Here is a 26,816-nt window from a genome sequence, read left to right on the forward strand (position 1 = left end):
CAGCCGCAGGGCCTTTGCACTTGCCTTGGCCTGGAGCAATCTTTCCCCAGAGATCTGCCTGCCCAGGTCCAGTAACCAGCTCCCCTATCTCCCCTGCCACCTTTGCTGTTTCATTTTTTCCTCTGTGCTGTGGCTACCTGACGTAACACATGTGAGTTACTGATGATATGCATTGTGGGCTTCGGAGAGCAGCAGGTTTTGCCTGCTCTGTTCCGTGCTGTGCTCCAGTGTTTGTAAGTCCTTGCACACTGTACCTGCTAAAAAAAAAAAAAAAAAAAAAACCTGTTGTTGTTTTGTAAAATGAAAGATTAAGGGAGGGACTGAAAGAGAAGTTGAGAAGAGGGAGAAGGGAAGAGAAGCAAAGAAAGGGAAGGAGCCAGAGGTGTGGAGGCTGAGACCAAGGGAGAAATGAGCAGGGGGCGGGAAAGGAGGGGGAAGAGCGGTGACAGAGACAACATGGAGAGACACCAGAGAGACAGACGGTGCAGACAGACAGCACGGGGGCGAGGAGACGGTAAAGATGCAGACAGAGCAGGAGACTGGTGACAACTGGAGCCAAGAAACTTAAAAACTAGAAAGAAGGGACCAGCTGGAGCAGAGCCTCCCCTGAACTCACTACTCGCTGGGTCCAGGGCCTTGGACTAACTTGATACCCCGTGGGACCCTAGCTGTGGTTTTTAAAGCCCCGAGGGACAGAGGTGGTGGAGAGAACATGTGGCTTTGCTCTGAGGGCTTTAGGTCACTAGCTTATGGAGTCCTCACAGGAACTATGTAAGTGCCGTCCTCTTCATTTTACAGGACCAGAGAGGTTGAGTAACCTGCCTGAAGTCACATAGGCAACAAGAGGAAGACCTGGGATTTGAATCTGGGCAACTCAGCCCCAAGTCTGTGCCCCTGGACACCGTCTAGCCTGGCTAGTGTAGAGCGCTGGCTTCCTGCATTCCACTTCTGACCAAGTAGCCCTCTGGGGAATGCTGGGGCCCGCTGAGTAACTGACACTCCTCTCCTCCACATCCCCGGACCAAACTGTCCATCTGGGAAAGCTCAGCCTCACTCTCCTGGGAGAGTCTCCAGTTTGAGGGGGAAGCCGGGCAGGAAAACTACTTTCTGCATGCAGGATCCCAGGCCCTGCCCAGGGCCAGGTCTCAACTACCCCTGACTCCTTCCCCAGAAGCTCGCCCTGAGTTTCTCAGCCATAGCTCAGCAGCAGCAATCGCGACCAGAGGCTGTACTCACGGTCGGTGGCAGGTTTCCAGAGAAGCAGAAAGTCCCCACAGCCACCCCTGTCCACCCTCCACACCTGGAAGAAGGCACACACCCTTTCTTCCTAGCTGCCTTCTGCGTCAGGGTGATTTAGTCTCTGTTCCTAACATGTGATTAAAATACAGCAATTCTCAGAACCCAGTTTGTCTCCCGTACTGTTGGGGAAGACCCTCTTTGTTTACTTATTTTTAATTTCTTTCTTCAGAAAGGCACTTTTCTGTGTCCCAAGCACATTAAAAACTGGAAAGTCCTTCATGCTGTCTGACCTTCAGTGGCCCTGGTAGTGATAAGCCTCTTCTCCCCACCCTAACCTAAAATTTACACAAAGGCAGTGAAAAAAGAGTCCCCTAGAGAAGGGAGAAAGCCCACAAAACCCACCCATGGCAAGAGACAAATGCCAAACCCCAGAAAGACTTCTCAGATTTGGAAGAGGAGGCATCTCCGCTAACACCAAAGACACAGCACGAGGCAGCTAGGGCTAGAGTTTATTGGAGCCGGGCACGAGGATCCGGGGAGAAGCGGGGTGGGCTGTGGGCTCTGTGCTCAGAATCCTACGGGGGAGGCCAGGAGGGGAGGTCGGAGGGGGCCTGCCGGATGGAGGAGGACCGGCCTGGCGGCAGGAGAGCTGCACAGGGCGAGGCCCGAGCCCGCACCCGCTGCCCCCCATTCTTCAGGATTACGGCTCCGAAGGCGCTAGACGATGTCACCGAGAGCCCGGGACCCTCGGGGGACGGCATCCATCCTCGGCGAGCTGCATGGGGCTCTCGAGGGCTGACGACGATCGAGTCGGGGTGGAAGGGGCGGCTACCCGGGCCCTCGCCCCCCCATGGCCTCGGGCGTCTCTCCCAGCGTCCGGCGGCGGCGGTGGTCGCTGTGGCGGCGGCGGCGGCGGCGGCTCCGCGGCAGTTCGTGCTGGGGTCGCGGCCCGCCCGGGGCACCCGGGAGGCAGGACACTGAGGCGGCGGCAGGCACCGGGACAGGCGGCGCGCCCGAGCGGGCAGCACACGGCGGGGACGGCGCGCTGGGCGGCGGGCCGGCGGGGGCCGCGGGGGGCCGCGTGGGGACCCAGATGAGCCCGTAGTACACGGCGAGCAGCACCGCGGCCAGCGAGACGCAGAGAAAGTAGGCGCAGACGGGGGCCAGGCGCAGCCAACGGCCTCGCGGGCCCTCACTCAGCCCCGCGCCGCCGGGGCTCTCGCCGCCGCCGCCCACGCAGCTCGTGCCCCGCATCGCCGCGGCCCGCCCGCCCCACGCCGCGGCCCGCGAGACCCCGCCCCCGCCAGGCCCCGCCCCCGCCAGGCCCCGCCCCGCGTCAGCGACCGCCCGCCCCCGCGCGGCGGGCCTCCACCGCCTTCGCCCTCACGCTAGCCCGTCCCAAGTCCTCCGCTGCTCCCGAGTCCTAACCCGGTCACCTGTCCCCGCAGGCTCCGGACTCCCGCTCGCCTTCCACCCGCCTGTCAGGCTCAAGCCTCGCCTCGTGTTCTCGTCCGGGCCCACCCTCGCCTCTGCCCTCCTCCAGACTGTCCCGGCTACGACTCGGGGTCCCCTGCCTACGAGTCGGCGGGGCCCTCCAACCCGGGCTCTCCGCCCGACTCCAGAACTGCAGCCCGACCACGCCCCCGCGCTCCGCCCCCACCCAGGCCACGCCCCCGCGCTCCGCCCCCACATGCTCACCCCGCACACACCCGAACTCCTCCAGACGCGGGGCCCTGCCTGGCACCCCCACCTGCCCCTAGACAGCGGCCACCTACTGCCCTTTCAGGTGTTCTGAGGCTAACCTCACCCCCGAGTCTCCGACCTCGCCCTCACCCGGTCGCTCCCTCCCCCAGCAACTCCGCCACCACCCTCAGTTCCCTTCTCGCCCTACAGCCGTGGGGTCCCAGGGGCTCCGAGGAGAGAACCCCTCCTGCCGCCCCCTCCCCATCAAGGCGGGGAAGCTTCAGTCCCCTCCCAGCAGCGTCTTCAGGAATTCAGGGAGGCCTGCGGGAGGGGAGGGAAGACGAATCAGGGGGGGAGAAGGAAGACCCCTTTATCCCGCCTCTTCCGCCAGAGAAAAGCCCGCCAAGCAGAGCAACCCAGCCTGTCCCGACCACAAATGCAGTTCAAAGGTCAGCGGAAGCACTGCGTTTAATAGAGACGGGCCGGCGCCCTAGAGATTGAAGTCCTGCGGAGGAGTCACCGGCGACTTGCCAAGCCCCAGATGTAGGCTCCTGGAGACGGGAAATTTGACCAGGAGGCTGGCACCTAGCCCGCACGGCCTCCTGGGGGCGCTAACTCGGAGGCGTCTCGGCCTTCCCACGGTGTCCCCCATGGGTAGGGCCTGGACAGAATCCTCACCAAATTTACACTACTGCCCTGGCCCCGCCCTCTACAGTGACCCTGGCTCCTCCCCCTTGCATTTAACCCTCTCCTGGCGGGAGTGTGGCAGAAGCAGAGGAGCGAGGCGGTGGGAGGTTAGTGCAGAGGACCGATGCCAGGTACAGCGGATGCGGTCAGCGGGCGGCCCCTGGGGGTGGAGCGGCCGCTACCACCTTGCAGAAACGCACCCTCTGGAAGTCTGTGATCTCCGCCGTCTCCTGGCCCTCGGGGCCCACCTCTGGGGAGAGAAGGGGTTGTCAACAGAGGGAAAGAGACTCCCTGCCTTTCCCTAGTTCCGGGGCCACCCTCCCCCATCTGGCCCTGCCCCTCATCCCAATCCAGCCTGGCTGCAGCCAGGGCACTAAGCGGTTTAGGGGCCAAGGAAGTCTTAATCTTCAGTGGACCCATGAGGCAGCATATACCCTGTCTACAAGAGGGAAATGCTGGCATGAGATCAGGGTGATCCAGATAACACGTGACCAAAGATAGCTCAGCTCAGCCCCATCCCCATCCCTAAGCAACCTCCATCAAGCAAGCCCCAGGGGACCAGCCCTCCATTCCCTTACATCCCCACCATCCAGCATTCTAACCGGTCCCTCCTTGGCTGTGGCCCAAATCCTAATCCAACTCCACTGGGGAGAGGGACACTATCACTGGTTCAAAATGGCTCCCACTAAATGATGGAGAGAAGGGGTTCAGCCTCTTGCTCCCACTCTGCAGGGGCCAAACTCGAATTGGGCCCTATTCTAATTTCTACCACAGGGTTGCACCCCCAAACCCTATAATCCCACTCACAGATAAATCCTATACTCTGTCCCACTGTCGTTTTTACTTCTTGCAAGTAAAATAAGCCCAGAACCACTGAGCTACACCTCCCGCCCCCAACTCTTATTTCAACATTTAGGGCCAAGTTTAAATTCTGAATCCTGCCTTTAGGTCCTCTTCTAGAGAGTCAATCCACCTCATTACTTTTCCACTGCTTTCCTTAAGTCTGGAGTTGACCTCTAACTCCTAAATTCTTGTGAATCCTAATCCCCTGCTGCTGTCTCCCCTGCTGGACCATCCCTGTGGCCCTAAAGCCCTCCTCAACCCCAGCCGTGTTCAGGCTCACCCCAGAGGTGGCATTCTAACCTCACACCCAGGCCCCACTGCTGCCACACAGCTCCACCGCAAGCCCTTCCCTGGCCACCCAGAGGGGAAGGCAGGCCACGCCACCTCCCCCACTGCATGCACACCCCCACCTGGTGTTGCCTCAGACCCCTCCTCTTCAGCTTTCTGGGCTCCGGGGAGACTGTGCCCACTCTCCAGGGAGGCAGAGGCCGGCTGGTCACCTCCTGGAGAAGGGGAGGCCCAGTCAAGCCCCCTCTCCCTCCAAACATCTCCCCACCCGGAGAGAAGAGGCCCAAGGGGAGTTAGAGGGGCCTTAAGGACACACTTAGGGGAATGTCATTTGAGGATGTGAGTTCTTTATTGAGGAGGGGCTCTGGAGGACCTGGGGAAGTCTGGGAGTGGGTACTCTAGAGACAGGGGCATGACAGCACAGAGGGGGCCCGGACTGCCCTCCCCAGCAGCCAGCACCATGGGCACGGGGTCCCCAGGCCCATCACACCCCTGTGCGCACACACAGGCAGATGGCTTCATGCATTCCCAAAAGGCCAGGCCTCACCCGGAGAGAGGGCACCAGCCGGGTGGGTGGTCCGGGGAGAATTCTGCTCCATCTCCTCACCCCAATCTGACACAGGCTGGTGGCCACCAGGTGGTGAGAAGGGGGTGGAAGGCGTGGCAGGCGCCTGGGGAAGTGGATCCTCAGCCCTGGAAGGTGCTGCCTCCTCGGCCTGCTCGCTGGGGGCACCACCGGAGGGCTCGGCCTCTTGGGGTTGGTGCTCATGGGCTGGCTCTTCCTCCTGCTCCTCAGTGCCCTCGTCCTCAATTTCCTCCTCCTCGTCCTCCTCCTCGTCCTCAGTCACATCCTCACTCACATCCTCCCATTCTTCATCTTCCTCATCCTCCCCCTCATCCTCAGGAGGCCGGTGGGCAGGAGCAGGTGGCTCCGGAGGCTGAAGGGAACACAGAGGGTCAGGGAAAGGACGTGGCCCCGAGACCCACACCCCCTGCCCTGCCTTACCTGTATGGGTGTCTCCTCCTGGGACGGGGGCTGTGGGGCCTCAGGGGCTGAGGACACTGCCTCCTCTTTTGTCTCCCAGCGGTCATCATGGTCACTAGAAGGAAAGGGGTAAGGCCTCAAGTGGACAAGAGGAAGGGACTTCCAACTGCCCACTCCTCCCCAGAGCAGAGCTGTCCAGAGAGCACTGAGAAAGGAATGGTGGATGTGTGTCCCCAACCATCAGGGAACAGGAGAAATGAAGGGGAACCAGGTGGCAGCAGAGATGAATGCAAAGGAGAGGACAGATGAATGGTGAAGCCAAGATCCAGACCCCAGACGCCAAACCAAGCACCTTAGAGATAGATGAGGCCAAGACACAGCCCCACCCAAGTCCAAGGAAAAAAGGACCCCCCAGAGATGTGTACATGCTGCGGGAAGAGGTGTCCCCACCTGTAGGCTCGGGGCACTGCCTTGGCCTGGGGTCGGCTGCTCTTTCTCCTTCTGCGGCTGCTGACCTCAGCTTTACGCTGTGACAGGAACTCCCCAAAAGTGGGGGGTTTGGGAGGCCGGGCCCAGGTCTGTTCATCTGCAACAGAAACAGAACCTGAAGAAGGCAGGGAAGGCGGGACAGCGCAAACTACTTCCCACCCAACCCCCAGGACAGCCACTGTCTTGGCCGGTCCAAGAACACCACTCACCATAGCGGTGGGACAGTTCATGGGCAGGGGTTGGGCCATCCTTGAACCTGGGAAAGAGAGCAGGGATGAGCAGAGGGGTGCAGGAATGAGGAAGCAGGGGGAGTGCTGGAGGCCAGGGTCAGAAATCAGATGAGAGGACAGAGGGGCAACCAGAAAGGGTCACTAGGAAGAGGACAGGATCAGATGATGCATGAGGCAACCTGACATCCTACTGATAACCACAGAAAGAAAAAAATTGAGAATTTGGCCCCCCAGATAAAAATACCAATGGGTCTCAACAGACCCCCACAAAATAATGATCGCCAGCTACCTGTCTGAACCTCACTTCCTGTCACACTCTCTCTTTCTCACCTGGCCAACAAAGCAGGTTTTCCAAGCACTCCTGGCTCCTGCCTCAGGCCTTTACACCTGTTGCTCACTCTCTGGACCTCCTTCAGGCCTTAGCTCTAGAGACAGAGATTTTCCTGAACCCCACCTACAGGAACGTATTATTACGTGTTATCTAAAACTAAAATAAAAACTCCCGTTCATGTTCTCCTTCCTCTGCTTCATTATTCTTTATGACCCGAAATCAGATTTACCCCCCTCCCATCTTGCCCACAGGACTCCAAGTCTAGTGGCAGAAACATTTTATTCATTGCTAGATCCCTGTCACCTAGAACCTTCCATGTCACGCAGGGGGGCCTTGATAAGCATCTGATAAAATCACTGCAAGTGTGTTCATTACACCTGTTGTAGACTGCTTTGGGGACACACACAAAAATAATTATTTTTCCTTTCTTAAACCTGAGAATGTCTCCCTAAAAGCCCAGTTACCTATCCCTTAGAAGGATAAGCTAAAATACCTAAATAATGCTCACACTTGCGAAAGCTTGACTCATGATCCAATAAAATTAATAATAATAATGTTCATAACCACTAAGCAAACAGACAAAGTCCTCTTTTTCTTTAACCAAAGCCAACAAAACAACATTATAGGTGAATGAAAACTTCCAATGCAGCAAAGGACAGAGCATCAGACTGTCATTCGTGGGCTTTTCCAGAACGTTCTGCCTGGCCATGGAAGTTGGTCCTCATGACAATGACAATGACGCTTTAAGGTGGATGTTTTCTGAGCCCAGAGGAGGACAGAGTCAGGCCTGATGCAAGGATGTGTGCTGCTTGGGGACAGGTCAGTGGGACAGAGGGAAGCTGCAAGATGAGAGGACAGAGGGGCGACCAGAAAGGTCTTTCATGCCCAGGTGACCTTAGAATTTACATCCCTAGGGTCAGGAGGTAGCTCGGTTTAAGGTGTTTGCCTAACATGCTCCAGGCCACAGCACCTCAAAAATAAAATTTACATCCACACCCTAAGCCTCAAAGCCATCCCGCAACACCCACTGGAGGGGCAGAGCTTGCTTCCCTGCCGGCTAACAATGAAGAAGGGTCTCTGTCACCTGTCTGACTGCCAACACTAGGACATCTGTCTCCCCGGGCAGCTGCTGCCCTCTGCCCACACCCCAGAATGAACACATACGGAGTGTGTTCAAACTTAAAGCCAGAGCATCACTATGTCACTGTCATGTGGACCAACTTCCAGAGCCAAGCAGAAAGTTCTTGAAGAGGTGAGGAATGGTATTCTTTAAAGATCAGCAACCTCCGGGTTTATCCCATGCTCTGTGCTTTGCTCTACTGGACTACACCAGAAGTTTCCATAGATCTATATCTTCTTTTTTTTTTGGGGGGGGGCGTTCTGAGGATGGAACCCACGGCTCGTGTGTCCTAGACAAGCACTCTACCACTAACCTACGTTCCCAGCCCTTTTTATTTTTTGAGACAGGGTCTCACTAGGTGGCCCAGGCTGGCCTCCAACTCAGGCTCCTCCTGCCTGAGCTTCCCGAATAATGGAAATTACATGTTTGTACAAATCACACCTTTAATGCTGGCTCTCACTTAAAGAAAAAAAAGGATTTTGTCTCGGCACACCTGAGCTACACCTGATCTGGAGCTGAGCCCCAGGGCACCCACAGGCTCACATCGAACCTGGACCAGTTGAGCAGGGTGGCCCTGAAGGCTCTCGTGTGCCAAGGAGACCTGACAAACGACAGCATTCATCACTAACAGCCCAGGTGAGGAAACAGAGAAGCATCGGAGGCAGAGGTCAGGGCAAGGAGGGGCAACAGCCCAGGGCAGGCAAACAGGGCGCAGACTCACATGCCATCGGTCTTCTCAGCATCCCACTCCCGCCGCCACTGGCCGGTGGGCTTGCGGTGTCGCTGTAGTCGCTCCTGGTCAATCTTCTCCCTCTCCTGTTTCCAGCGCAGGTACTCTGACCGCTCCCGGCCCGTCATGGACAGCGTCATGTCGCCAGCACAGCCTGGGCCAGCCCGGCGGCCCTGCCCCAGCCACAGGCAGTCAGGGTCTATTCCTCTCCCTTTCCCTCCCCACTGAACTCAGAGGTGGGGTCACTGGTTCAAGGTGACAAAGCAGCAGTACAACAGCTCAGGCAGACTCAAAGAGGCGCTCCCATCTCTTCTTTAAACAGCATCCCCCATCGTCACCTTGCTGGGCTCCTCTGGTGGCAACATTTGTTGCCGCCTGGCCTCTAACCAAATTTCCATCTGGCTGGTTCCCATCGCTGTCAAGTTATCAGGGCCTATGTTTGCATTAAAACTCATCTCAGCATCTAAAGTGGTGCCTGGGCTAGGAGAGAGGCTCAGTCATACAGCACCTGCCTAGCTGGTGTGAGGCCTCAGATTCATCCTCAGCACCTTGAAGACAAATGAAATAGAGCAGTGCTTCTACCCAGTAGGTGCCCAGTAAACAACACTGATGTCGGAATCAGAGAAAACCCCAAAACACACATGAACCCTATAACCTAACTCTATAAGCTGAGCCATGTGAGACTGGCAAAGCCACCAATACTGTCGAGGTGTAAATACGAGGAATTGATTCTCCCCTCTCTGGTCACATCCCCACCCTTCACCCTTCACCTAGCATGATGTGTCGACAGAGCCTTATAAATGCCACATCATCAAGAATAAGGGGATCCAGCCGCTCAGAAGGCTGAGGCAGGAGGATGGTGAGTTCAAAGCCAGCTTCAGCAAAAGTGAGGCACTAAGCAACTCAGTGAGACCCTGTCTCTAAATAAAATACAAATAGGGCTGGAGATGGGGCTCACTGCTCGAGTGCCCCTGAGTTCAATCCTTGGTAACCACCACCACCCCCCGCAAAAAAAAAAAAAAAAAAAAAAGAATAAGGGGAAACTGGCCCTAATAAGAAAAACATGCTGGGTGCAGTGGTGCAGGCCTATAATCCCAACAGCTGGGGAGGCTGAGGCAGCAGAGGCACAAGTTCAAGACCAGCCTCAACAAATTATCAAGGCCCTCAGCAACTTAGTAAGATCCTGTTTCAAAATAAGAAATAAAAGGGCTGGGGCTGGGGCTCAGTGGGAGAGCGCTTGCCTAGCATGTGTGAGGGACTGGGTTCAATTCTTAGCACCACATATAAATAAATAAGTAAATAAAATAAAGATCCATCAACAACTAATAAAAATATTTTTAAAAAATAATAATAAACAAATAAAAAAAGAGAGCTGGGGGTAGGTGGGGATATAGCTCAGTTGGTAGAGTGCTTGCCTTGAGAACCGGCACAGTGGTGCACGCCTATAATCCCAGCCCCTCAGGAGGCTGAGGCAGGAGGATCTCAAGTTCCAGGACAGCCTCAGCAATTTAGCAATGCCCTAAGCAACTCAGCAAGACTCTGTCTCTAAATAAAATATAAAAAAGGGCTGGGGATGTGGCTCAGTGGTTGAGTGTCCCTGGGTTCAATGCCCAGTACCAAAAAAAAAAAAAAAAAAAAAAGAAAAAGGAAAAAAAAGAAAGCATGACACAAATCCTTAAAAACGTAAACAATGATCCCAGCCCAAAAAGAGAGTCTTGACCTATCCTGGTTCCCAACATGCCTGGTGCACATCTGTACTCAGCCCAAAGAGCAGTGCAAGGACCCAGCTACCAGCACTCACCTGCCGCTCGTGCTCCAAGCCACAGCGCACCCTCTCAAAGTCAGGGCCCCCCCAGTTGCGCCCATGTCGACGGCTACCCTCCCGGCGGTCCCGCTCTGGCTCCTCCAGGGGCCCGCTGCGTCGCCGGGGGTCATCCAGGAAGTTCCGCACTGGGTTGGGCTCCAGCACCCCTTCCTACAGGCAGAGGCAGGGTTGGCTGGCTCCCAGGAATCAGGCAGCAGTGCTCGCTTGGGAGCCTGTGGTACTGACCCGCTGGTTGCGCTCGTACTCAGCAATCTTCTCCATCTCCTCATTCATCTTCTCAATGTTCTGTCTCCGCCGCTCCTCCCACTCCTGGGGATACGGGGTCAAGACATCCAGCATCAGGAAGAACTGCTATAGCTGTACAGAAAAGTGTGGCACAGCACCTGGCCTGCTCTCCTGGCACAGGCAGGTGGCATAGCACCTGGCTGGCATCTGGGAATCATTCTATGTGTGTTCCCAGTCAACTGTAACCAGTGAGGGTGGCTCAATGGGTCTGGACTCTGCCAACAGTATGGGAGATGCTGCAGCCCCTGCCCATCTCCTGTGAGTCTGGGATTCTGGAAGAGACAGTGTGCAGGGAGCCCCAGCCTCCAAGAGGCCAGGGCACTGAGTGTCTCCTTAGCATCCTTGGTAGACAGACGTCGTCACAATTCAATGCACCCTAACTCCATAGGGAACATGGCTGCCTCCAGACCTCACCCATGCACCTCCTCCCCTGGCTTTTGCTTTGTGTCAAAACAGCAATAGCCAGGTGCAGAGGTGCACGCCTATAACCCCAGTGGCTCTGAAGACAGAAGCAGGAGGATCGCGAGTTCAAAGACAGAGTCTTACCTACGTGCCACTCAGCCTCAGCAAAAAGCAAGGCACTCGGTGAGTGGCACGCAGGTAAGACTCTGTCTCTAAATAAAATACAAAATAGGGCTAGGGATGTGCTCAGTGGTGTAGCTGAGTGCCCCTGAGTTCAATCCCCAGTACCCCCCCCAAAAAAAAAAAAACAGCAATAAATTTGAGCCTGAGTCCAATTATACTCTGAGCCTTGTGAGTCTTTCCAGCAAATCACTGAAACTGGCAGTTTGGTGTCAAGAGTGCTGGGGATCCCCACACCCTAACTGCCACAATAATAATGATGGTCATGATAATAGTAACTAGTAACCTCCCAGCCCATTCTGTTCTTCCACAGTACTAAAATTTTAGGTAAGAACAAAACAGCTGGAGATGACCTTTTCATTTCCGGTCTTTGTAGCGACATGTGGCTAAGTGTGTAAGTACTAATAGGATATGAAAAAAAGTGCTTAGGACAGCTCGATAGGTTGCTTAGGCTGACTCTGAACACGTGATCCTCTGACCTCAGCCTCCAAGCCACTGGGATTACAGGTATGTACCAGTGCACCCAGCAACTTATAGTAACCTTTAAATCTAAACATGATTCCTACGTGAGAGAGAATCAAGTTCACAGAAGGAAGGAAGTGAGCAGCCAAGGACAAGTAACTAACAGAACCAGGTTGTACCACATCCAGGCAAGCTGTGAGCCGTTAAGCTAGACACGTCCACCAGCCCACCTGCGTGCCAGGAAGATCATACCCCACGCTCGAATCCCACCACTGGAACAGACACAGAAAACCCGGAATAGCCTGGGCACATCAGCCACCAGACAAGAGCAGCCCCCAGACAGCACCAGAAAGAAGAAAAAGAGATGGGGAGAAACAAGTAGGGTGAGGGCGAGGGGAGGCAGGGAGAGGCGGACGACCGCCCTGTAGAGCGCACAGGTGCAGGGGCTGAGGGTGGAGCATGGAGAAGGGGAAACAGCCCTGAGAGAAGGAATGGAAAGAAACAAGATGACAAAGAAAACAGATTGAGGACGGCAAAAGCGTCCCACCTGCCTGGTTCCTACCTTGGATTTGCGGTCCGAGGTGGAGGTGTCTCCGGCTCCTGGGAGATGAGGAGACCCCCGGCCCCGGCCCCTTCGGCCCCGGCCCCCAGCTCCTCCTCGAGGCGGCTCCCCAGAACTGTCGTCCCAGTTGCGGGATGCCCGGCCCAAGCCTGCCCGGCCTCCCTGCTGGGGAGGGGGCCGCCCGCCCCTGCTGACCCCTGGGGGCCGAGGGGTCCCAGGAGACCTCCGTGAGGGACCCATGCTCTTCTCCTGGAAGAGGGAGGAGGGGAAAGTACAGTCACTGGACAGGGAGACTGGGACACACCAGGCCCAGAGGGGACAATAGGTACAAGCCACCCGTGGGTCTGGAGCAGCTGGGGAGTTTCTCATCCCAGGCCCCAACCCTCTCCCCGCCATCCTCAGGAGCCCTCCACACTGGTGACAAGCTCACCACCTCAACCGCCACATTCTCCTTCTCCACTGAGCGGCCCTTCCGAGGGGCTGTCACTGCTACACCCTCGAGTTCAGCTTTTTTACGATCCTCCTCAATCTCCTGGGCACAAACATGCAGGGCGGAAGAAATGTCAGGGGCCCTGTTCAACTGCTGGACTCCCATAGCCTCTTGAATTCCTCTGCATCTTAGTCCCAGCCCTCCCTCCAAAGCTCTAAACAAGAAAGCTGGTCCCTTTCAACATCATCTCTCAGACCCTGTCGTATTCCCCTCTAGGACCTCTCATGATGCCTACCTCTGAGCAAGGAACAGAGGCTTCCTCAGTCTGTGGGCCCCAGTATCCCCTCCCATGCTTGGCCTTGTCTCTCTCCATCCCCTTTTGCCCTACCATTCTGTTTCTAGAACATACGAGGTCAAGATCTGCCTCACAGCCTTTGCACCAGCTGGCCCCCCTGCCAGCTTTCCCAGAGTCCCTCACTCCCCCAATTCCTCAGTCTCTACTCAAATGCCTCCTCTCAAAAAGGCAGTCCCGGAACCCCTGCAGAAATCAGTTCCCCACCATTCTTCCTCTTCTCCTCCCCTGTTCACCAGGGAACAGGATGCATATCCCAAGTCTAGAACACTGCCTGACACATGCCAAAACTTAGTATTTTTTAACAAATGGACACATGAAGAATGAATAAATGAGGTCCACTGCTCCTCCCAGGTCCCACATCCAGGAAAACCTCACTGCCTACTCTTGGGCCTTGTTCTGGATCCTCCCTTTCTCCCCCAGCCTTCTACTGTCCTCAGTCACAAAGTCCCTCAACCACAGTTCTGGGCCAGGCACCTCCTCTCCCACTAGAGCTCCTGCCCCACCTTCCTTCTCAATCTCTGGCTTCTCTCACCTCTGCCCCTCCACTAACTCACAGCAGCCAGAGAAACTTCTCTAAAAAGCCAGAGTCCCACTCCTGCCCCAGTGCCCTCAGGAGAAAAGTTCAAACTCTCAGCTTGGTGGCATTTAGGGCCTTACATGACCTGGCTCCTGCTGACCTCTCTAGATCAATACTCCCTAACTGACCATGCAGCTTTAAGCTCCAAGCTCTCTCAAGTCCAAATATTTGCCCAAACTGTTCCCTCTGCCTGAAACACAAGCCCTTCTCCTTTTCAACTGGCTAATGTCTAATAACCCTTCAGGCCTCTGCAGCCCCCTCTTCCAGGAAACCCTCCCTAATGTCCCCCAGGCTGAATCAGGAGCCCTCCCTAGAGTCCTACAAACCTCTGAATTCCCTCATCACCTTGCCCAGCCTGTTTCATCACCAACTGGGGACAGGGCTTTCTCCCTGACTGAACTGTGAGCCCTGAAAGGACAGACCTGAAGCTGTCTTGGTGTCAGCCCCAGCACCACTCAACAAAAGGGTTGGAGCTGTAAAGACCTGGGTGAGTATTTGCAATGAATGAATGAATGACAGAAATGAAGGAAGGAATGCCTAACTAAGGCCTTTGGCTTTCATCCTGAGAGTGATGGGAAGCCATGAAAAGGTTTCAAAGAAGGGAGAGGTGAGAAAAACTCACTGCGGGGAGGAGAGGGGATGGGGTCTCCCAGGGCAGGGCTAGGGCACCTGGTAGCGCCGGATGAGGGCCTCATTCTTCCTCCGAAGAGCCTCAATCCTCTTGTCCAGCTCAGCATCCTTCTCCTCCTTTGATTTCAGATCCAGGGTGGCTGCCTGAAACAGGAAGGCAGCTGATGGGTGGAAAGAAAACCCTCTAGGTACCCCAGGGCCTGAAAATTCAGTCTGGGGTCTGCAGGTCTAACCCCTGGATCCCATTCTCCCAAGCCCCTTCCCCAAAGCTCAGATTCCGGAGTACCCACTTCTGGTCTCACCATTTCACCAGCTGTGGCTAGGATCCCAGCAACCACCACAGAATCTGGAAGCAGCACTAGGGGTTCCTGAACACAGAGGAAACAGCATGACTAAGATGAAAGGCACTCCCAATCTACTTTGTTCTCTATATAGGGGGCTCCTCACACAGACATGCACACAAAATAATACCCATACCCCAAGAGAATTAAGGACTTCATTTCTATTTTGCTCAAGTCTTGGCTGCATCCCTTACTTGGCTGCATCCCTTCGGTTTTAGACCTACCGATTTTTCATGAAAACTTTTTAATCAGACCCTCCTTGGAAGTTCTGGCTTAACCCTCTAGCTTCCTTCCAAACTGAAGATTCTAGCCCAGCCTCCACAACCTGTAGTGGGAGTTTTGGCCCAGACAAAACTCAAAAGTCTGAGTTTTAGCTACATCCCTTCTCCAACCTGCACAAGAAAGTTCTAGGGCCACTTCCCTGTGTTCATTCTGGTGCCACTCACATCCCAGTGTACATTCTAGCTTCGCAGGTAAGTTTCAAAAACATGCCCTAATCGCAAACCGTTCCAACTCTTCAGAGAACATAATCCCATACCTCCCAAGGAAAGCCCTAGGCCCGCTCCCAGCATCCTGAAAAAAACGTAAAATGGTCAAAATGGTCGACTCATTATCTAACCAGAAACTATTCTGATAACGGGTTCCGGTGCCCACTGGGGAGGCTTCCGGATTGGGCTTCACCTCTCCGGTGCATGCTCGCTCCAGCCAGGACAGAGCTTCCCACGCCCACCCGCGGCTTCCCAGGGAAAAGTTCCGGCCCCCAACAGGCTGCGAACACCACGGCCCCGCCCCTGACAGCCCTCTGGCCCAGCCCCGGGGCAGGGCAAAACTTTCCGGCCCCGCCTTTCCCGCTAGACTTCTGGCCCGACCCACATTCTCGCGCCCTTAATCTGGCCCGGCTTCCGACTTCCCAGCCTACTCCTCGGCCCCGCCCCCTACCTCCTCTGGCAACAGCCTGAACCCGCCCCCGCCTCTCGCGTTATTTTCCCGGCTCGGCCCCCAGTTTTCCCACCCAACGCTATGGCCCCGCCTCCGTCCTGCCCGGTCAACCTCCTGGCCCCGCCCCTGACGCGCGCGTCAGGCTTGGCCACGCCCCCGGCTTCCCCAACCAAGGTTCGAGCTCCGCTCAGGGCTTCCCCCGCCAGTGCTCTGGTCGCGCCCCTGGCTTAGGCAAAACTTTCTGGTTCCTACCCCAAGCATTCTCCGCCCGCCCTCCGGCCCCGCCCCCCGGGCACCCTCCACCTTAGAACCCCGCCCTGGATCTGGCGTCAGCCTCCGGGCCCGCCCCTGACTTCCCGGTCAACGTTCCGGACCCACTCCAGATGAGGGAAAACTTCCTGGCCCCGCCCACAGGACTTTCGACCCGCATCCCGGTCCCGCCCCTCAGCTCTCCGGGCAACACTTGGCTCCGCCCCCAGCCCGGCACAACTCTTCGGGTTCGCCGCCAGCTGCCCACCCTAGCTGCAGGTCCGCCCGCAGCCCGGCCCGCCCCGGCCCTGCCCACACACTAACGTCCCGCCCCGCCAGCGCCCCTCGGACTCCCCATGTGGGCGTCCTGTCCCCGCCCCCCGCAGAGTACTCTGACCCCGCCCCCGCCGAGTGCTCGCTACCCCGCCCGCGCGTGCTCCGACTCCCCTCACGTGGGGCTCCAGGCCCCGCCCTCTCCGGGCGCGCTCCCGGCCCCCTCCCCCGGTCACCTGTCCCGGAGACCCCGCGGCGTCCGCGACTTCGGCTCGGTCGGCCTCCGCGTCCGCAGCTCCCGGGCCGCGCTCGTCACTTCCCGCTCCCACCACGTGAAGAGGGGAAATAAAGAGGGTCACTTCCGGTACTATCAGCCCGTTTCCGGGAGCCTTAAAGAGGCCGCGCCCCCGCGGGTGGAGGTGGGAGCCAGTGGCTGTGGTCCCAGGGGTGTCTGGGAAGCTAGTTCCTTCTGCCTGGATTAGCTCGTTAGAGAGAAGGAGATGCCAGCCTTGATCTCCGGCCTCTCCTGCTCACGATGTTTCCTCCCGCGCCCTCTGGTTCCGGATTGCAATAAGCAGGTGCCTGACACTAGGCTAGGACTCCCGGAAGGCTCACCGGCTTTGGCCCACCCCACCCCCGCGGAAGAAACCCTGGAGTTAGTGTAACCGGTGTCGCGGCGTGGTGGCCCGTGTCTGTCATCCCAGCGAAGCGGGAGACTGAGGCATTACAAGTTCAAGGCCAGCTTCAGCAGTTTATGGAGACCCTGTCTCAAAATAAAGAGGTCTGGGGATAAAGCGCCCCTGGGTTCAATCCTAGTGTATACACATACACACACACACACACACACACACACACACACAAAAGTGTATCCATTATAATCGCTCATTCATTCTCTAAATCAGCAATGAGTGCTAGACTCTGCTGGGGGAAATGTGGACGGGAAGTCCAGATGAGGAACAAGGCCCTCATGGGTAAATATGAATTCACAGCAAGGATTGGTGTCTAAGTCAGGAGGACAGGTCTGAGGGAGAAAGAGGCTGGCTGCCCAGGCAGAGGACATAGCATGCGAGAAGTCGCTCTCTGTGTTTGGTGAGGTTGGTGCATTCCAAAGACAGGAAGACAGTCAAAGAAGCCCCATCTGGAATTGACTAGACTTAAGGGATTACTTGCATAAACCAAAATTTAGATATAATAAGTAGCTTAAGACGAATGGTGGTAAGTGCTGTGGTATGCCTTCGCAGGAGTTGATGACAGTTACAGGTATGCAGATCAGATTCCCTGAGGTGCCAGTCATTTTATTTTGTGATTTGAATCACGGAAAGTGGATATATGGTAATCTCTTGCCCTTTATATGGCTACTGTTAACAAGCTTCGGAAACCTTCTGTACACATGCACTTTAATCCTCTTATAATTGCCCAATTACCTGCCAGGCTCACTACATCACTTGCTTCAGCTCTTTAGTCAAATGTCAACTTCTCATATTTCTTCTGTGAAACCACTCGTTCGAAAAATCTGGAAACTAGCTGGGGCTGTGGTTAAGCAGCAAAGCACTTTCCTGGCACCTGAGAGGTCCTGGGTTCCATCCCAGCATCACAAAAAAAGTAGAAAAAAAATGATGAATGAATGAGTGTATCTTTATCATTAGTTCCTTCCCTTTTTATAAAATAAAAAGTAAATACAAGAGCCAAGTGTCGTGGCACATGCCTGTAATCCCAGCAGCTCAGAGGCTGAGAAAGTAGGATCTCCAGTTCAAAGCCAGCCTCAGCAAAAGGGGGGAAAAAAAGAAGAAAAACGCAAAGCACTAAGCAACTCAGTGAGACCCTGTCTCGAGTGTCCCTGAATTCAATCCCCAGTATCCCCCCCAAAAAAAAATGTAAATACAATCAGCTCTTTGTATCTGCAGGTTCCACATCTGTGGATACAACCAACCACAGATAGGAAACATTTTTCTAAAATTATGTTTGTACTGAACATGCAGACTTCTTCATTACTTCCTAGGCAATACAGATTAGCAACTACTTCCTTAGCATTTGCATTGCATTATAAGTTATCTGGAGAAGACCAAAAGTATATAAAGGACAAAGAATGGTGGTACACATCTGTAATCCAGTGACTCAGGAGGCTGAGGCAGGAGAATGGCAAGTTCGAGGTCAGCCACAGTAATTTAGCAAGGCCCTAAGCAACTTAGCAAGACCTGTCTCAAAATTAAAAACAGGTCAGGTATGGTGGCACACGCCTGTAATCCCAGCAGCTTGGGAGGCTGAGACAGGAGGATACTGAGTTCAAAGCCAGCCCCAGCAACTAGAAGGTGCTAAGCAACTCAGTGAGACCCTGTCTCTAAAGAAAATAGAAAACAGGGCTGGGGATGTGGTGCAGTGGCCTAGTCCCCTACTCAATCTGCCCCCCCCAAAAAAAAAAAAAAGATTAGAAACAGGTCTGGAGATGTAGCTCAATGGTGAAGTACCTCTCAGTTAAATCTCCAGAACGACCCCCCAAAAAATGAGTAAAATAAAAAACAGAAAATAGACTGGGTCGATGCCACATGGCTGTAATCCCATTTTACAGATAGAAAATCAAGCTCACTGAGGTTCCCTTCTTGTGTCATTGAGGCAACTGAGGGGTTCTACTAACTTCTTCTACTACCTTCTGTAACAAATGACCACAGCCTGGTGATTTAAACTTATTCTCTCCAGTTTGGGAGGCTAGATGTCTGAAATTCAGATGTCCCCAGGGTGGTGCCTTCTGGAGGCACTGAAGGAGAGTCTTGCATGCTCTCTCTGGCTTTTGGCAATTCTTGGTATTCCTTGGCTTGGGGATGTAGCCCCTTACCTCTGCCTGCCTTCGCTGGTCATCTTCTCTGTGTTTCTGTTTTTATGAAAGCACCAGACATTGATTCCGGGCAGTCCTAATCCAGCATGATCTCATCTTGAGATCCGTGCCTCCATTACATCTGCCAAGACCCTGCCTCCAAATGAGGTCACATTCCGAGGTTCCTATATTGATGTCCAACCCCAAAGCCTCAAAATGTGACTTTATTTGGAGACAGAGTCTTTACAAAGGTGATTAAGTTAGAAAGAGGCTATGAGGATGGACCCCAATCCTTATAAATATAAGACTCCTTGAACCAGGCATGGTGGTGCACACCTGTAATCCCAGCAACTCCGAAGGCTGAGATGACTGGATCACAAGTTCGAGGCCAGCCTCAGAAGTTTAGACCCTCACCAACTTGGCAAGACCCTGTCTCAAAAACAAACAGGTCTTCGGATATCGCTCAGTGGTAAGGGGCACCTGGGGTCAGTCCCCAGTACCAATAAATAAGGCTGGGCATATAGGTAAGTTAAAGAGCACTTACCCAGAGTCCCATCCCCAGGAGACACAAGGGCCTGGGTCCAACTCCTAGTAGTGCAAATAATAATCATCATAATAAAATGCGGAGTTAAACTCTAGCTTTAGTTTCCAGTTGTAAACAGGCACAGGAAGGTCTTGCAAGCGGGCGGAGACGTTTTTCCCACTGGCCACCAGAGGGCGGTGCGCGCACTCCCCTGTTGATCTGCCCGCCTGTGGCCGTCGAAGTCACTTCTCCAGGAGACAGACAAGGTAATACCTAAACAAACATGTAATAGGAGCGCTGAGGGACAAGATAAGTCAGGGCGAGGGGACAGACGGTCCAAGAAGGCCTCTCTGAGGAGGTGACATTTGGGCACAGAGCTAGCGAAAGCCAGGTGAATATCGGGACATCTCAGTTGGAAGAAATTTGTGATGCCAGCCTGGCCTTGGGACAAGAAAGGAAGGAGAGAGCACACAGAACACTTTACGGCTCACCTGAAGGGAGACTGAGGGCCTGCAGGGCGGGATCACTGCTGTATCTTAATCCCTTAAAGAAAATCTTTGCTATCATTTAGTGAGTAGCTTCCACACCCTGGGCTCACTCTTCTTTCAGGCATTATCTCTTTTTCTTTAAAAAAAAAAAAAAAAGAGTGAGAGAGAGAATTTTAATATTTATTTTTTAGTTCTCCGCGGACACAACATCTTTGTTGGTATGTGGTGCTGAGGATCGAACCCGGGCCGCACGCATGCAAGGCGAGCGCGCTACCGCTTGAGCCACATCCCCAGCCCCAGGCATTATCTCAAGTCATCCTAAAATCCCCATTTTTTTTAACTGTATTTAACTTATTTTGATGTGCTAGCGATGGAATCTAGGTACTCACACTTGCTCCTGTGTGCCCTATCACTGAGCCACACCCCCAGTCCCTCTAATCCCCATTTAACAGAGCAGGAGCCTGGCTGGGCGAGGTGGCACACACCTTTAATCCAAGCTGCTCCAGAGGCTGACGCAGGAAGATCACAAGTTCGAAGTCAGCCTCATCAATTTAGCCAGTCCCTAAACAACTTAGTGAGACCCTGTCTCAAAATAAATAAATAAATAAAAATAAAAAATAAAAATGGCTGGGGTTGTGCCTCAGTGGTTGAGCCCTCCTGAGTTTCATCTACAGTACAAAAAATAATAACAATAAAAGGACAGGAAATCACCAGCGAGAGATGCTAAGTGAACTAGCTGCCCAAGGCCACCAGCCATGTGGGAATTGAACCCAAATGGATCTTTCCGACTTCCAGAGCTCACTGCGCTGCTTCTGTAATAAAATATTATAGTTGTTAGTAGCACAGTGACTGGACAAAGTACTTACCCTTTCTGTGTCTTGGTTTCCCCAAGTTCAAAACAGCACTAATAAAAGCGTGATGTGAGGATTAAATGAGATAATGTGCTGAGAACAGCGCCAGCCACACACTAAATGTATCTGCAAGTATTGCTATTATCTATCCTCCATCTAATCCACAAATAGCTGCTGAGCGAATCATATAGACTCTACTTTTAAAATAAATCTATGTCAGGCATGGTGATGTATGCCTGTAATCTCAACTCAAGAGGCTGAGGCAGGAGAACATAAGTTCAAGACCTTTCTCAAAAGAAAAGTACAAAGGCTGGAGATGTAGCTCAGTGGTAGAGCGCTCGCCCAGCGTGCACAAGGCCTTGGCTTCAAAGCCTGGGGCTGCAAATATTTCTAAATAAATCCAGACTCCTACTGCACGTGTTCCACCTTTCCCTCCTGATTTACATACATGACTTCATTAAGTCCTTACGACCAATTTGGACTTAATGAAATCATGTATGTAAGTCATTTAATTGGCCAAGACCCTGGCACACAGTAGGTGTGTGACCATCACGAGTCTCTCAAACATCTTGCTAGATGCTGGGACGGAAAGGTGGAGTTCTGGAAACTCCTCTTTTTCCCTCTGCCTCCGAAATAAGTCCCAAATCTAATCCCACGTGTCGGCTCCCAGTCCCCACTTCCAGCGTGAGTTTTGACAGCCTTCCTCCCGGGCTCCTGTTCCCCATCCTCAGGCTGTTCCCCACGTGGCCGCCAGAGGGCGCCCGTTGGAATGCAGTCAGCTCGAGTCCCTGGGCTCAGAAGTCTCCCCTAGGTTCCTGCACTCAGAGGCCAGCTCTGACCGGACTTCCCACCCCATCCCCGCTCGTGTCCCCCCCCCCCCCGCCTCAATGCAGCTCTTCACTCCTGAACACACCACTCTGGCCCCAGGGCCTTTGCGCCTGTTATTCACACTGCACAGGGCATTCTGTTCTCACCTCCTTTCGGACTTTATTCAAATATCCCCAACCCAGGCCCCAACACTCCCCGTGCCCTTCCCTGCTCCCCTTTCTACTTGAAGACTCTCTTCGTTTTGATACTTATGTTCATCTCATTGTGTCTTCCCCAGAGTGTCAGTCCCAGGACGACAGGTGGCACAGGGAGGTGGTAAAAACTGAAGGAATAAGAACAAATGCCCTGCGGGGCGCCATGGCGCACACCTTGTCTCAAAGTAAAACAAAAAGGGCTGGGGGTGTAACCGGTGTAAAGTGCCCTGGGTTCAACCCCCAGGATCAAAAGAAAAAAGAAAAGAAAGAAACAAATGACCGCAGACTCTTGGAGAGCACAAGCACCCTTTCTTCCCCACTCCAGCCCAGGAGGCTTGGTCGGCCAGCTGGGTGACCTTAGGAGGCCGGCTTCGCTGACCCCAAATTCCCAATTTCAAATGGGATTTGAAACAGTCTATTTCTGCACTGGGGGCGGAGTCCAGTGGCAGATCACAGTGCTGAGCACTCTCGAGCCCGGGTTCGCTCCCCAACATCACACACACGCAAAGGCCGCCCCTTCGGGAAGATTACACGGTCCCCATGTGCGGGGTCCCCACGTGCGGATTCCGTAACTTGGCCGAATCCTCCGGAGCCCAGGAGCGCTTTTTGAGAGGCGCCTGCGCTTCCACCTTTCGCCGCTCGGGGGCAGCAGGCGCCCAGCGGATTTCGCCCGCGCGGCCGGAGCCGGGAGAGGAGCGGGGGCAGCTCCAGCAGAGGAAGCTGATGAAATCCTAGCCAACTCGCAGTGAGCTCATCCCGCCCGGGCGCCTCCGGAAGCCACGGGGCCGCCCTGCCTCCGCCTGGGCCCAGAGATAAAGCTCCAGTGCTGAACCGGGGCGGGAAGTCCCTTCAGAAGTCTGCCCTGCATGAGACTTGCTGCCAGAAGCCTGGCCCTGCCGGGAGGGACGAAAAAACAAATGACCCCCTGGCTGTCTCCATAGAATGAAAAGTGAATTCTGGGCATAGGGGATGTCCAGGGAGAGAGAGGGCGGAAGGAGGGAGAGAGGGAGAGAAAGACATGAGGGAGAGAGCGAGGAAGGGGCACTAGGAGGAGGAGGCTGAGGCAGAGCCAGCCCAGGACAGTCAGGTGGAGAGGAAGAGTTGGAGACAGGGACAGGAGGAGACCGAGGTGGAGGGGACAGAGACAAAGAGACCCGCACAGAGAGACGTGGAGAAAACAGACGAGACCGAGCCAGTGGCGGAGCTGCGGGAAGCAGGGAGAGACTCGGAGGTGCGGGAAGATGGAGTCCAAGTAGGGGACAGAGGTGCAGAGGATGAGGCGGGGAGACCGCGGAGGGGAGGGGCCTGCCGGGGCTCGGGACCGGGGTCGCCGGCGGGGACCCGCCCTGCGGGCCTGGGGCGGGCGGGGCAGGGCGGAGCCCCGCCCAGCCCCCAGCCCGCGGCGCGGGCCAGTTACCAAGTTACCAAGTTACCGCAGCGCTCCCCAGCTCCTCACTGGCGAGGCCGCAGCCAATCAGAGAGCAGCGCCGCTGTTCTCGGGCAGGAGGCCTGGAGACACGCGCACCTTCCCCCGACACCCAGCGAAGCACGCTGACACACAATCACAGTGGCGCGCACACACACGGTCCCAGGGACACGCAGGGTCGTCCGTCCGCACACACTCAATCACAGTGATACACACTGTGACACACACAGACAGCCCCAGCAACATGCATCACACCACGCACACAGCGTCACACCAACACAACGTCCCAGTGACACAGACACAGTCCCAGCACACACAGCCCTACCCAGACCCACAATCACAGTGACACAGCCTTGCCTAGGCACATGCAATCTCAATGACGTAATTCACTGTCGATATCACTCTGACACACAATGTCACTGATACACAAGCACAGTGACACCCTTATGATCTCACACCCAACCAGTTCTGATAAACACACTAGTGACTCACAATCACAACAAGGACACAATTATAGTGAGATGCAACGTTACACACACACACAACATGTACACGTTCATACAATGACATTGAGACATAGCTGTGTAGAGATGCACATATATTCGGTGACACAAAATCCCACAGACACACATTTCAGATACAATCAGAATGTCACACACACAGTCCCATCTCACACAACACAGCACAATTCCATTGGCACACACACAATCCTATGTACACCTAGCTTTGGAAGCACACACACTCTCATGAGGACATATACACACAATCCCACTGATATATAGCATTGCAGACACAACCATAGTGACACAAACACAAGCACACCAACACACAGAAGACACAGACACAACCACATTAACACAACAGTACGGTGACAACACCTTCACAAATCTTCACACCACCACACAACGTTGCTGTGACACATATATAACCCCACACAAACATTATCATAGTGACATATACCAGCACACTGCACAGAACAACACACTTGTTACACCATCAGGCTCATATGACAACCAGAACATCACGCAACAGCACACTGACACACAATTGCATCATCACAGCAGTTTAATACACATATAACACTGTAACAAATGTCACACATCATCATACACAACCAAGTGACAGACAACAGTACACTGACACAGCCACCACTCTAATATACCAACTTCCTGACACTCAGCATACTGACCACAGACCTACAGAAAACTCTCCAGCCACAAACAGGGTCACAGTCACACAAACACCCCCCCATCTCTGCCCTTGCCAGGGGAAGCTGGGTACAGCGTGGGGTGCTAAGGGAGGGATGCTGAATTGGGTGTGTGTATGTGTGTGTTTGTGTATATTGTGTGTGTGTGCAATACCTCCCCCTTCCAGCCCTTCCTGGGGGCGGGGCTGAGCGACAGCCGCTGTTACCGGGTAAACTTCCCCGCCCCCCCCCAACGCGGCCATTAGTCAACCCCCCCCAGGATGATGTCATTGCCTCATTCTGGAGGCTGAGTAATCCTCGGCTCCGCCCCCACCAGGTACCAGGGTAGGGGCAGGCCGCACCTGGGCTCACCACAGTCCGGAGCTGAGGTCTGAAACTGCAGGCTCTGCTGCCTTGGGTCTCCCTGGGGTGAGGACTGAGAAATGTGGGCCTCCCTGAAGTGACTTAGGGATGCACATCGGAGTCCCTGGAGGCTGGGGCCTCCCAGCGCCAGATCCTTAGCGGCCAACTAATGGTGCTGGAAGGCTGGATCTTCCAGGCACGGGGACAGCCCCCCACACTACACTGTCCAGGAATGGGTCACGTTGCCAGGTGTCTGGGGGAGTAGAGATTCAGGGCTTGGGCTCCAAGGTCTTTGACACTGAGACCTGGGACCCTAGCATAGTTGAAGCAAGCAGAGAAAGTGGCTATGAGGTCAGATGTCCTGGTCCTGAAAGATCAACAAGCTGGACCCTGGGGTAAAAATCTCAGAAGGGAGGGAAGGAGCTAGGTGGACACCTTAGGGCAGCATAGATGGTCATCTGGATGAACTGGACCCCCGAGGGTCCCGTGACCTTTGAGGACAATGTATCTCCCAGCATTGATATCGCGAGGACCAGGATGCCCAGGATCTCTGTGGCATCTTGGGACCTGGAGTCCAGAGGCTGGGGTCCCTATCTCCTGTGGGAATAGGAGGCTCCGTTCTGGGGTCAGATATGCTGAGTTCCATTTTGGAGGGAGCCCTCAGTCTTATCTCCTGGGACTAGGACACCAACATCTCCTGGGAGAAGGGCGCTTATATCCTTCTTTCAATGAGTACAAAGGTGCTGGGGTCTTCAATGTGAGGACAGGGCACCCTGTTTTTATGGGGCCAGGACCCTTGCGTTCTCTTCTGAGATGAATCCTCAGCTCCTGTTTTCAAAAGCCACGGTGCCTGAATCCTCTCGGGGGTGGGGTCACAACCAGTCTGTCTTCACCGGGTCAGATGCGCCGGTCTCCTTCTGGGCAGGGGACACTTGGTGGCTGTTTTCATAAGATCAAGCCCATGGTGCCCTCCCGCGGGGGAGGGGACGAGATGCGCAACCCTGTCTCCAGCCCATCCCAAATGCCCATCCTCGCCTGAAGGTGTGGGGCAGGGGGATAGGGAGGTGGACCGGGGCCAGCTGGGGTCTCACCCCGCCGGCCCGCAGGCTTGCAGGCCGAGCGCCCAGCAGCTCCCCGGGGCCTGGCTCCCCGCCCCCAGCGCCGAGGGCTCCCCCAGATCCGGGCGGGCGCGGCGGCGGCCAATGAGCTCGCTCGCCGTCTCCGGGAGCCGGGCCGGCTCTGCCCGCCTGGCATTGGGCACGCGGTGGGCAGCGGCGGGCGGGGCCTGGGGGTCCTCGCGCCTGGTTGGGCCAGGTTTGTTGCTGGGTAACGGGGCGGCGAGTTTCCCCTGGCAACGGCGGCGGGTACCGCTCACTGGCTGGCCGGGAAGGAGGGGGGTTGCGGGCGCAGGCAGGCCCCGCAGACCCCAGCAACAGCGCGCGGCCCCCGCCCCGGCGGGAAGCGGTAACCTTCACACGCGCGCCGGCCGCTCGGACCCTGCGGACGCCTGCGCCCCCGCCCAGCCCCCACCCGGCCTGGGTCCAGCCTCCAGCCCTGCGGGGCAGCCGCATGGAGAGGACCCAGGGGCCCCCTCCCCGCTGCGGACAGCCAGGATTCGGGCCCTGCAGTGAAAAGTTAAGTCCTTCCCAACTCCCTCTCTCGGTGCTCCAAAATCCACTTCCCCGATGGCACAGGAGATCCTGGGGAAGGTTGTGGGTCCGCAGTAACTAGCTGGGACATCTGCTTTCTGTAACCAGCACCTCACACGGGGCCTGCTACTGCTGGGCACTTTCTTAAATACCTTACAAATACCAACACGCTGGATCCTCACAATAGTTTTGGCCCTGCGGTGATCCCCTTTATACAGATGGGGAAACTGAGGCACGGAGAGGAAAGCTACTTGCTCAAGGTCATCCTTTGTACCCAGGGAGGATGAATGAGGAGCCTGCTACTGAGAGCCCCTTGGAGAGGCTTTAAAGTTCAAGTGAGAAACTGCAAGTCAACAAAACACAG

At 55.1% G+C, this 26,816-nt stretch overlaps 2 protein-coding genes across 18 annotated transcripts; both read right to left on the reverse strand.

Moving 5' to 3' along the window:
- Positions 1-1,736: 1,736 nt before the first annotated feature.
- Positions 1,737-2,885, reverse strand: Inafm1 (InaF motif containing 1). Its single transcript, XM_078031794.1, has one exon. It carries the CDS (start codon positions 2,491-2,493, stop codon positions 2,068-2,070), a length of 426 nt encoding a protein of 141 aa, XP_077887920.1. The 5' UTR covers positions 2,494-2,885; the 3' UTR covers positions 1,737-2,067.
- Positions 2,886-2,956: 71 nt separating this feature from the next.
- On the reverse strand, positions 2,957-16,655 carry Ccdc9 (coiled-coil domain containing 9). 17 transcript variants are annotated; one of them, XM_078031790.1, is made up of 16 exons: positions 16,372-16,653; positions 14,624-14,701; positions 14,373-14,477; positions 12,772-12,873; positions 12,558-12,590; positions 12,342-12,389; positions 10,676-10,759; positions 10,427-10,600; positions 8,617-8,798; positions 6,424-6,470; positions 6,176-6,311; positions 5,747-5,840; positions 5,288-5,678; positions 4,863-4,955; positions 3,810-3,859; positions 3,365-3,473 (listed from the first exon to the last, which is right to left on the reverse strand). In XM_078031790.1, exons 2-16 carry the CDS (start codon positions 14,636-14,638, stop codon positions 3,366-3,368), a joined length of 1,662 nt encoding a protein of 553 aa, XP_077887916.1. In that variant the 5' UTR covers positions 14,639-14,701; positions 16,372-16,653; the 3' UTR covers position 3,365. The 17 variants fall into 17 exon arrangements, with proteins under 17 accessions (XP_040135211.2, XP_077887916.1, XP_040135205.2 ...); XM_040279271.2 differs by lacking the exon at positions 16,372-16,653 and adding exons at positions 15,213-15,247; positions 15,548-15,566 and having other exon boundaries at positions 12,342-12,590; positions 14,636-14,701; XM_040279265.2 differs by lacking the exon at positions 16,372-16,653 and adding exons at positions 15,213-15,247; positions 15,548-15,562 and having other exon boundaries at positions 12,342-12,590.
- Positions 16,656-26,816: the final 10,161 nt, after the last annotated feature.

Source organism: Ictidomys tridecemlineatus, chromosome 15 (assembly GCF_052094955.1).
Source record: "Ictidomys tridecemlineatus isolate mIctTri1 chromosome 15, mIctTri1.hap1, whole genome shotgun sequence".
In the NCBI taxonomy this organism is placed as follows: Eukaryota; Metazoa; Chordata; class Mammalia; order Rodentia; family Sciuridae; genus Ictidomys; species Ictidomys tridecemlineatus.

Excerpts from the sequence above, each read along its gene's own strand:
- Ccdc9 (XM_040279264.2), bottom strand. Across the intron at positions 6,312-6,423 it reads TGAACTGTCCCACCGCTATG|ATGAACAGACCTGGGCCCGG; the intron begins GTGAGTGGTGTT and ends TTTCTGTTGCAG. Across the intron at positions 3,474-3,809 it reads AGATCACAGACTTCCAGAGG|GAGCCTACATCTGGGGCTTG; the intron begins GTGCGTTTCTGC and ends TCCCGTCTCCAG.
- Inafm1 (XM_078031794.1), bottom strand. The coding sequence starts at position 2,493 with ATGCGGGGCACGAGCTGCGTGGGCGGCGGCGGCGAGAGCCCCGGCGGC.